This window comes from Amphiura filiformis, chromosome 11 (assembly GCF_039555335.1).
Source record: "Amphiura filiformis chromosome 11, Afil_fr2py, whole genome shotgun sequence".
Lineage (NCBI taxonomy): Eukaryota > Metazoa > Echinodermata > Ophiuroidea > Amphilepidida > Amphiuridae > Amphiura > Amphiura filiformis.
In genome coordinates this window covers 19,251,157-19,262,620 of record NC_092638.1, presented here as the reverse complement: position 1 = coordinate 19,262,620, position 11,464 = coordinate 19,251,157, and the positions used below count along the sequence as shown (strand labels likewise).

Genomic DNA, 11,464 nt, shown 5'->3' with positions numbered 1-11,464 from the left:
TCGCTCGGTGTGGATTTATACGGAGCGCACATTTGAAAAAACCTCATGGAACGTGTTTTTGATGTTGTGAACATGGTGGGTAAAAATGCTTTAAACGAAGGATTTTCAAATTTATTCTAATAATTTGTATATAACACACACAAAAATGTTAAGCTACATCCAATGCACCAACATTTCACTCGCTGCGATATTTGATTACTGAGAAAACTCTGTTTTAGAGAACAACTTTATACGTCTTTTATACGTTTTTTATACGTCTCTTTGTGTAACCTTAAGTGACATGTAATTATGTTGATGCTGGTTTTCATTTTTTATTGCCCCTGTATTGTCTTTGTTTTTGTTTCTGGACATAAGTAGATTTAATTTTTACTTCTGGGAAAAAACGCAGTTTTTACCAATTTTTAGAAAACCACTCTTCCAGAAAGTCACGACCTCTTCAAGAGTGTCCGAAAACTAGCTGGTGAAAGAGCACAACTGCAAGCAGAACAGTAAAATGGCTCTGTCAAACCATTGTGGTCAAAACTGCTCCAAGCGTTGCCAGACTTTCAGTGCACGGGAACAAAGTCATGTCAGATTTTCAGCCCATTTTTAGTCATTAGTCTTAAAGGGCATGTCTATATAGCAAAAAACAACATCATATCATTGGCAAGCTAATATTATGAGGACAATGAAAATGACTCCTTTTTGAGAAAATAAGACGTTTAAAATTGATATTCCGCAAAAACCAACTTAAGCGGTGAGTTCCTTCGAACGAGACAGATTTGGCCTAGAAAAACGGTGACGTCATAAAATGAGATGTGCCCGATGTGAGAAAATGGACTATACACGCTCTCAATGGCAGAACGTATACTGTTGTTGTTCACGGAAAAAAATTCCAAATTAAGTATTACAAATTTCATGGTTTTTAAACATATGGAAAAAATCAACCGCTTCGTTTTTTTTTATATATTTGACAATTGTGATATTACAATTCATATGTATATCAATATCATGAGAAATATTAGGCCTAAAAAATAAATACATAATTTGAGTTTAGAATTTCATCTGAGACTAGCATATAAACCGTGTTAAGTCCACAAACTCATGTACTCGGGGAGCTAGGACCACTTTCTGTGCACCCCCACAGGACCAAACCAAACCAATTTTTTTAGGTTCCTGAGATGACCCTAAAACATAATCAGGATGTTCCCAAAACGAACAATTTGACACCTCTTTTGGCAAAATCGGAGCATTGGTTTCGACCCCTATAGAGGCAAAGACGTGACCTTTGACCTTTTTTGTTATAACTCAAATGGTTATCCAGGTTTTTAACGTTTCCTGTTGGGGATTGGGGGAAAATTTCGGAGGCAAAGACGGACAAAATTTTCCGGTTGCACCATTTTGACCTATATAGTATTATCGGGGTATCATATATACCCGGTTTTTTAGAGAGACTGTACATTATTAGTTAAGTCTTAAAGCTAATTAGCTTACAAAAGGGGCTTTATTTGGACAATGTGCGCGCGTGGAGCGCAAACATTTGATATTTGTGGCCCAAGATTGGGCTGAATTTTGGCCGAAAACGAACTCCTTGCCCCTCTTCTTTTCGTTTGACTTCCTGATCTGATTTTTGTTTTGTTTTTTTGTCATGGTGCACGATCCTCTTTCATTTTCTGTCAGCCCCCTACTTCGCTGGTGGCTACGTTACTGTGAGGAAGAGCATAATAACCCCCATTATTCAAGAACGGTGACAAACAGACCATTAACCCTAGTTTTCATCTCTAACCACGCGGGTGTCGACTGCAGACGACAAGTTTAAACAAAAATCTTTTTTAATTTCAGAATTGTAAATTTTCATGACCATATTTGGCACCAGCATGAAAAATGCATTAAAATGGGTACAAACAAGCCCAGTATTGGTTCAGTGGTTCTTAAGATAGCTCTTGATATTTTGAGAACAAATCTCAAAACTTGGGACTTCTTCTGTTGAAGCCTATGTCTAGCACGCAGAGCATTAAGGGCTGGGTAAAGGGCAAACTAAATGTACTGGAAACTGGAGAGAGACAGCGACGAAGAATCCCAAATCACAGCGCCAGGTAATGACCGGGTCACCGAGTGCGACATGCCAAAGACAAATCTTTTGGCACATAACTTGTTATTTCTAATACAACTCTTTTCTGCATACCTACGTTGCAATTTGTTTTGGTGATTTAGTAATATTATAAATATTTGTGACTGCATTTTGGCGTTTTCGATGCGTTTTTAGGCTTACCGGGAATTAACGTTGATTTCTAATTTTACTTTGATCGTCGGCTTTTGCAAATAACAAAATGTAGATTGACTCTGAATAAGTATCATAGTCCTCTCAGTGGGGTTTTTCATGATATAATTACTTTGAATTCCATGTAACAACCCAAAATTTACCTCTGAATTCTGGGTTCAAGGCTGCTTTCGGAACAGCCGTAGACTTAAAAATATGGTTTTATACTTCCCGCATTGATGATTGTGTCAACGCCTAATAATATACTTCTTTGTATTATGTTGATTGTATCAAGGTATACAAAGAATTGGATACATGTCAATGACCTCTATATATTATGACTTCAAGGGATAGACCCTTTACGCACCTTTCGTGCTTTTCTATTACATAGGGTAATTAAAGTAGAAAGGGTTCTTTTTCAGATCCAATTATTCTGGTACTTACTCAGAAATATTTCAATTCCTATCAGGAATCTTGATCACTCTGTTGTGGTGTTTCTAGATGTTTGATGAAACGGCAACACTGTTTGGTCTTGATGACGTTTCCAAACTTCCTGGTTGCCGTTTATTGATGAGTTGATCGTAGATCTTGTCTAGTTTGTAAGCCCCCTCGTCTTTGTTCATGGTGTTATGCCCCCTACTTCTTATCCAGATTGCCTCCTTCAGCCAGCGTGTAGTTTTGTCTGCTTCTTGGTCAATGATCTGTGCCTCCTCCCACCCAATTACGTGATTTTTTGCTGCTACATGTTCTGCTATTGCTGATTTATGAATTTCTGATGTTGAGACTTTTCTTTGTGCCCTAGTAAAGCTTTTTGCACTCACTTTCTCAGTTTCTGTTTTATGTTCTGAAAGTCTTGTACCGAACAAGCGACCAGTTTCACCAATATATGTTTTGGGACAGTTTTGACACGGTATTTCGTAAATAGCCTCTGCTGTCTGCAATGGGTCGCGTTTGTCCTTAGGGTGCACAAGTAGGTTTCGCAGTGTGCGGTGGGGTTTGAAACAAGTGGAAAACCCGTGTTTCTTGAAAACCCTGGAAACACGCTCTGACAGTCCCTCAACATAGGGAATGACCACAAAACCTTTGTTCTTTTCTTTACTGTCATTGGAAGGCTTTCTCTTTGGTTTTGGATTCTCTTTTTCTTCTTTCACCTTGTTGATAGTCCATGCTGGGTATCCGCACGTTGCGAGTGCTTGTTTAATGTACGACTCCTCTTTTTGCCGGTCTTCTGGCTCGGTGACTATACTGTCCTTCCTGTCGAGCAGGGTTCGCACTACTCCTAACTTCTGATGAAGTGGGTGGTGGGATTGGAACTGTAAGTATTGGTCAGTGTGAGTTGGTTTCCTGTATATGCAGAGCTTGGTCGTGCCGTCGGGTTTCTTGATGATGAGAGTATCTAGGAATGGTATGCTGCCTTCCGATTCCTCCTCGTACGTGAACTTGATACTTCCTGTTGGATCCACTTGGTTGAGATGTTCAGTTAGATTGTCCACTTCCCCACGCTTGATGATCTCTAGTACGTCGTCTACATACCTCTTCCATAGCGTCGGCTTACAATTGAGCGGTGCTGTTGCAATGGCTTCCTCTTCCAACCATTCCATAAAGAGATCTACGGCGATCGGACTCAGAGGACTGCCCATAGCCATGCCTTTCTTCTGTTGGTATATGCTGCCCTTCGAAGTGAAGTATGTTGTGGTTAAAATGAACTTGACTAGTTCCATGAGATCATCAACATTGAGAAGTGTCCCTTTTTTGAGATCAGGATCTTGCTCCAACTTCCGACGAATAATGTCTAAAGTGATCTCAATCGGAGTGTTGGTGAAAAGGGACACCACGTCATGAGAAATGAGGCATTCGTCTTCCTTGATGGTTACTTCTGAGTAATATTTCTGAGTAAGTACCAGAATAATTGGATCTGAAAAAGAACCCTTTCTACTTTAATTGAACTATGAACGATCCTGATGAATCTGTTTCAAGTATTACATAGGGTCTTTACCTACAAGCATGTGTCCGGGGCATGTGCCAATATTGCGTATCGCTAGAGGTAAATATATTTCTTTGTTATGGAGTAGGATGTATGATTCGGTGCCCGAGCGGTCTAAGACGTGATTTCTTAGTTGCTGTGCTGATCGTCGCTTGTTCGAAACCTTGCTATGCCATATTTTTTTCTTATACTGCTTTATTTATTTATTCATTTATTTATTTATGTATTTATGTATTTATGTATTTATGTATTTATGTATTTATGTATTTATGTATTTATGTGTATTTATTTATTTATTTGTTTGTTTATTTATTAATTTATTTATTTATGTATTTATTTATTTATTTATTTATTTATTTTATTTATTTACTTATTTATTTAGTTATTTAGTTATTTAGTTATATTTTTTTTATTTTTTTATTTTTTATTTATTTATTTATTTTTTTATTTTTTTATTTCCATATGTATTTACTTAATGACGTATTGAGGCTCGAGAAAACTGACATATTTATTTATTTATTTTTTATTTGTTTATTTATTTATTTTATTTTTTTCATTTTTTTTTATTTTTCGATTGATTGAGTATTTGAACGACGTGATGATTGAGTGAGTGATGATTGAGTGAGTGAGCAGATTGATCGATTGCTACTTTAGTAGGACATCATACATTAGTATTGATTTATCAAGGATTAATATCACAGGTTGTAGAGCAGGTAGGAAAATGGTTTAGTGGTATTTTCCGGGCTTCAGAACCAGGAGGTACCGGGTTCGATTCCCATCTATGCCTAATTTTTTTAAAGACCAGAAAAATTACTGCAGTAAGTTTATTTGGCGCGCGATCTCAGTTATTTTCTGATGGTTGTGCCTCTTACAGACACCCTCCTCTGGAATCCAAACCACGGTTCGCTCTTCTCACATCCCTTAAGGAATGTATAATGTAGGTTGAGTCCTGAACTGTATTCAGGACACGATAGATGACCAACTTGGATAGGAACAATGTGGATTCAGAAGCTCCAAAAGCACCACTGATATCATATTCATTGTTCGCCAAGTAATAGAGAAGACCAATCATACTGCAGTTACTGTCCGTTTTCCTATACACAATACACAGTGCTCTCACCATTGACGCGTGACCTCCACAAATGATGTATGGTGGAAGAATGGACACTTGCCTAGTTAACATCACTGTGTGAAAAATAACCAGCCAATATTTAATATATTCTCCAAACTTCCAGCAAATATATTTCTCTAACATGACCTAAAATTACAGCTAGGTTAGATGTTCAGAAATGATCGCACTTTTGTAAAATATGAGTGAGGGCGATGGCATAGCTAGCCAACTCCCCGTGTTAATTGAATGGAGATTTGACCGAAAATATTGGTATCGGACCGCTCACTTGTGAAGGATGCCACAAAAAAACGGTAAAAGCTACATTTTAACTATTCTCTGGCAATCATCATGATGAGTTTCTTATATAGTATGCCGAAATTGGGTACTGTAGGTGATTGACAAAGGGTCGTACTTTTCTGATAAATAAGTGACAGTGAACATGAAATATCAGCGCCCATAAACCCAAGTTAGTAGCTAGTTAGTGGAGGCCGTCACGGGACTGATTATTGATTATTGAAGTGCCTTATTATTTTGGTCAGAGCAGCCCATGATGCCCATCACCCAGGCGGAGCGTAATTAAAACAGGGGAGATAATAATTTCTCGCTTTTAAACATTTTAAATAAAAATCCCTTTATGGACCGCTCATTATTCATGCGGGAGGGGGGCCGGGAGAATGTTGAACTTTATGGGTGAAACATACCTAACCCCCCTATTGCGATATATCAATTTCACGTAACCCCCCCTATTGAATCAAACAAAATCACATACCCCCCCCCCCTTGAAAATGCCCTTCAAGCAAACTTAAATATTAATTCAGTTACAGAGATTGGGATTTCAACATTGGGGGCGATGGGTGGATAACAATATCTTGAAGTCATAGGGAATCCAGCTCTTTTTGGCGACAAAATAAGTGTATCAAAAAACATCAAAGTATTCCAATATCTCTTTAAGTTATGACAAATTGTGTAAAATGTCTATCCTTTGTCGAAAATAATTTCTGTGTAGCATCGAGAATCATTTACATAGGATTTTGGAGACAAAATGTGATAATTTTTTGGAGATACAGAATGCTAGAACAAACAAAAATTTTTTTTTTTCTGGAAAGTGTACAGCGTACGCTTGGTATTCCTACTGATTTCGATACTGAAATAATTCTTAAGATGATGTTCTTTGAAGATTTATGTTGGCATTTCTAGAGTCTGTCATTATACTAGCAAACATGTAGGTTCATTTCGCAATGTACAAGACAAGCCAAGCGCAGTGTTGTAACTGTGCTTGGATTCGTACTAGGGTCTATTGATCAACGTATTATTCATGCTTGCTCAACTGAGGATAATTTGTAAACCAGCAACTCGCATGGTACAATAGAACAATAGACCCTTCAGTGCGTTGGGACTGCCCGTATCTCTGCCTAACATTGGTTACTAAAGGTGGGCTTAAGGTGGGCTTACACGATGAAATTTCCATTGCAAGGCCCATTACTTAGTGGGTGAGATTATGTGCTCACTGACCATGAAGCTGTGCAATTGATCAAAATAGACGAAGCAATGTTCGGCCTTGCAATTCCTTGAGCGTGGCCATAGGTTTGGGATATACTCAAAACATAAGTAGTGGTTAATGATTTTCGTAATAATATCCAAATGGCCCATGTGTTGTCCTGAAAGCAAAAGATTGCCATCCTCTCCTGTATATCTATACAATTTTCCATAGAGAAAAGGCTAAGGAAAACTAAGATCAAACGGGCTAAACACCACCACCAACAACAACATAGGCCTAAAGTGTATAATGTAGCATGCGCACACATTATCATGTTGTGGATGGTGAATCAAGCTGGTCCCTACACATTCCCAAATGAATGCAGTGACCAGTCGGTGTTCACTCAGCTGATTGGCTGGATGAGGTTAGATTGCATGCAACAACCTTGAAAGTAGAGCATGTCTCTACTGTTTTGCCTGTTGCTCGGGGATTAATTTGCCTGATGCTTGGGGGATTAATTCCTTGCAAATTCAAAATACACGGAGCAATCTTTTTCCAAGGTCTGTGCAACAGGCAATTGCATGGAAAATTGCATCGTGTAAGCCGGCCTTTACACGATGAAATTTCCATTGCAAGGCCCATTACTTAGTGGGTGAGATTATGTGCTCACTGACCATGAAGCTGTGCAATTGATCAAAATAGACGAAGCAATGTTCGGCCTTGCAATTCCTTGAGCGTGGCCATAGGTTTGGGATATACTCAAAACATAAGTAGATCATTCGAAAACCTCTGGGCTGGGGTGCTCCTTGTAATGCAGGGATTACATTACATAATACTTACAGCCACATTACTCAGTTCAATACTCAACTCAAACCAATTTCTTTCCCTTTTGATGTTTCAACTCATAGGCGTAGATCCCGGGGGATGGGGGATAACCCCCCCAATATTTTAAAAGGGATGGTCCATACAAGCCCCCATAATGACACCTGTAGGCCTATATGAGTTTCTGACCAAATCAATCTCATATTTGGCCATTTTTTCGCGCTTCGCTTCGTGCAAGTGAGTGGCATTGGATTAAGAATATTTCAAGTCTGTACAAATGGAATTTGGCTTCAGAACTCGTTGTAAAATCCGGGTTTCCTGACCTCCTAGAATAGCTAAACCCTTAGTTGTCCGGGGCTTCGCCCTGGATTTACACCAGGGCCCTTACGCGGGCCCCTGGACCCCATAAAAGCTAGTCGCTACGCTCGCTTCGCTCGCTGCGCTCTATTTGAGTAATAGGGCCGGTCTTAATAAATTTGCCACGGCCGCCTAAAACCACCAGTCCGCCCCTGGACGTCACCGTTTTTCTAGGCCAAATCTGTCTCGTTCGAAGGAACTCACCGCTTAAGTTGTTTTTTGCGGAATATCAATTTATATTTATAGAGTTATTTTCATTGTCCTCATAATATTAGCTGGCCAATGATATGATGTTGTTTTCGCAGTAGACCTGCCCTTTAACACTGTTTAAAATGGTCCCTTTTTTGCATAATGAACCATTGTGACTGAACGCAATGACGCGTGCCGCTATAATTTAGTCCATATGTCATGTATGTGTAAAACCAAAACGGCTATCCATACCTTTTTACACGTTTGCATATATTTTTCGAATTATTTAAAAAAGTATTTAGGGGGGAACTTATAAGTTGTGGACCCTATAGAAGGTTATTTCGAGACTTACTCTCTGCAAGCTGTTACGGCAGCGCGGAGGTGGTCGCGTGCGTATTTATAAAAAATATTTATTAATATAGTCGAAGCATACTGCTTGTCGCCCACACATTTTGTTCAATGCGTGCACACGCCAATAAACCCCAATAATATTCTGGCAGGGCGGTGTATCGTTCTGTGGCGAGTCTTCGACGAAATCTCGGCACACTACCCCCTGTTTTCAGTGGTTATGGCTAAGGGGATGCATGTGTAATAATTATGTGTACCCCCGGGGTGGTGAATTCTCAAAGTGGTCTGCCAAAAATCGCTTGTACCCCCTGGCCTTGCTCCCCCCTCCTTTTACACAATAAGAATTTGGGGAAGTCAAATTTCTAATCTTAAATTGTCTTATCATATTATGTGAGCGCAGCGAGCAGGAAATTGTGAATATTTTTAATGGTTTCGTACACCTTTTTAGGGTATAATATAGAAACAGTTCCCAAAATATCTGTACCGAAAATTGCTTGCCCTTTCTTCCTGCCAAAATCACTTACACCATCCCCACCCCCCTTTCGACCTGCCAAAATACTCCCCCCCACTTTTTTTTTCTTCTGCCAGAAAATCTTTGCCCCTCCCCCCAATAATTCACCACCCCGGGGTACGCATAATTATTGCACCATCCCTAACATCTCCTCATCTTTAAAAGAAGCATAGAAACTGGTTTATTGAGTTGAAAATCACTTAATGGTGTTTAAGTGTCTTAAACATATTCAACGAGTGGGTAACGTTAAGCGCGCTTCAGACTCCGTATTGTACGTACAATATTGTATGTACAATACTTTTCGTGACGTCAAAAAGTGTTACACGTGCAATAAATAGTATGTACCGGGAAAATATATATTTTGCTACAATCATAGGTTGCTTAATTGATACGGAGTTGCCAAATTTCTAAGAGTTCTAAATTTAGTGAGTGCACGGAATGATGAACATCTTTTAATGTCTTCTTGATTCAACCATGGTAGGTATCATAATACCTACCATGATTCAACTGTACTTGAATTATTATATAATCAATGGGCACCTTTTTAAAGTTAATAATACGTCGTATTAATACTAATATTAATAATATTAAAATTGTAATAATAATATAAATGGCACATTCAGATCTTATTTATTTATTTATTTTTTTATTTTTTTATTTATTTATTTATTTATTTATTTATTGATTTATTGATTTATTGATTGATTGATTGATAACTGATATTTAGTCATATATTGATTTAGAAAGTTTAAAAGTGTTATTTGTAGGCCTTTGTATTTTATTCTGGTTCTGATTTTATTGATACTGATATTTTTGTTAATTTTTAAAGTTTTGGCATAGCATTCGTTACATTATAACACGGTGTGTTATGAATTTGCAACACCTTTTTACATATTGATATCGTTGAGGCATGTTATGATAGGCCTACTTATGATCATCACAATACATCCATAAACGTGTTAATGCAGTAACCGTAGCGTTAGGGGCACGGAAGCCCCCCCCATTGATCTGAAATATTAGAAAATCCCACAGGAAAACTGCCGAAAACGGCTTGTGCCCCTCCACCCTCATCAGAACCGGATGCAACGCCTTCTATACTTTTTCATTCATTAATTATAGGCGTATTAATAGTAATGCGTTGAGTTTTTAAAAAGTAATATCCGCCTTTTCTTTCTTTTGAAATGACATACGGTACTTGTTACAAAAACAAATCAGCATGGAAAACATTTTTTTTCGTCAGAGGCAGATATTTGGCCTATTCAGTGTCATAAAGCTACAAAATAGACGATCTTTTAAAATCATTTTTAAATATTTATTTTTTATTTTTCAACCTTATTGTTTGTATTTGTAATGTCCACACAATCTGAACATGTGCTTGTAGGACAACGATTTTGAATTAAACATGTTAATTGTGATATTTTAATTCCCCTAGAACACCACAGTTAAGCGTCCAAAATTGTAAGTGGGTTTTCTTTTATTTAACCTCATTATTTCGCTAAAATTACTCGAAAACCCTCCTAAGAGTTGTTGTTACTAATAAACATTTCATAATTTTGGGCAAAGGATAGCCAAATAGTTGACCGAAATCGTATATTTGCACCAATATTTGCACCAATATTTGACTGAAATCGTATATTAACATTACCGCCCCTTCGTGGCTTTATTGCAAGCCAAAGTGTGAAACGAGATTACTTGAAATATATATTTCAGAGTTGAAAGAGTTGCAACCCTACGAATATATTTCTGAAATATGTCTCTCTGATTGGTTGATGGTCAAGAGGATTACGGCATCCTCAAAGCCTGTTGCTGTAATTCTCTAATCGATATCTATTATAGGACCGATCTTCTGAAATCCATACAACCGTGTCTCGAATCATAATTTGTGCACGATACAACGTTGATACGTCAGATTTCGGAATTTTATTTAAAATAGGCATAAATCACATTGAACAGGTTGAATGCTGGCAAAAGTAGATAAAATAACTATGGGTCGAATTTACATTAATCAGTGTTCTGGGGCCAGGATAACATTTAGGACTCCTTCGAATTCTAAAACAATACTTCGCCAAATGTCCTTGCTTTCATTTTCTCATTTAATTTGTTTTAATTTTAATTAATTTCTTTATCCACTGGCTCTCTGGTAAATCCGGTATTGCCAAATATTTCTTGTCCATTACCCGTGTTAATCTATTTATTTATTAAAATGAACCATCTATTAAATTCCTATAATACAATGTATAGGCCTAGTGTATTTGATAACAAATTTGTTTTTATTTTTGATTGGAATTTGGGTTCCATTACACGATTTCATAATAAGATATGTTTGGGCATGGCGGAATTAGTATATGATTAAAAATAGACATACTCTTAGGCCCCCTTTTTTTAATGTTTGTAGGCCTACATTATTGATATTGTTTTGTAAACAT

General features: G+C 37.6%; 1 protein-coding gene across 1 annotated transcript; it reads right to left on the bottom strand.

Moving 5' to 3' along the window:
• Nucleotides 1-1,713: 1,713 nt before the first annotated feature.
• On the bottom strand, nucleotides 1,714-5,295 carry LOC140163530 (uncharacterized). The gene is made up of 3 exons (XM_072186844.1): nucleotides 5,140-5,295; nucleotides 3,061-4,128; nucleotides 1,714-1,779 (listed from the first exon to the last, which is right to left on the bottom strand). The coding sequence occupies exons 1-3, from the start codon at nucleotides 5,293-5,295 to the stop codon at nucleotides 1,714-1,716; spliced, it is 1,290 nt and encodes a 429-aa protein (XP_072042945.1).
• Nucleotides 5,296-11,464: the final 6,169 nt, after the last annotated feature.

What these genes read in the sequence shown, in the direction of transcription:
- LOC140163530 (XM_072186844.1), bottom strand. Translation starts at nt 5,295, where the DNA reads ATGATTGGTCTTCTCTATTACTTGGCGAACAATGAATATGATATCAGT. An exon ending in TTATACATTCCTTAAGGGAT is followed by an intron (nt 4,129 to 5,139) that starts GTGAGAAGAGCG and finishes GTACTTACTCAG; the next exon opens with AAATATTACTCAGAAGTAAC. An exon ending in ATAAAACAGAAACTGAGAAA is followed by an intron (nt 1,780 to 3,060) that starts GTGAGTGCAAAA and finishes TGTCGTCTGCAG; the next exon opens with TCGACACCCGCGTGGTTAGA.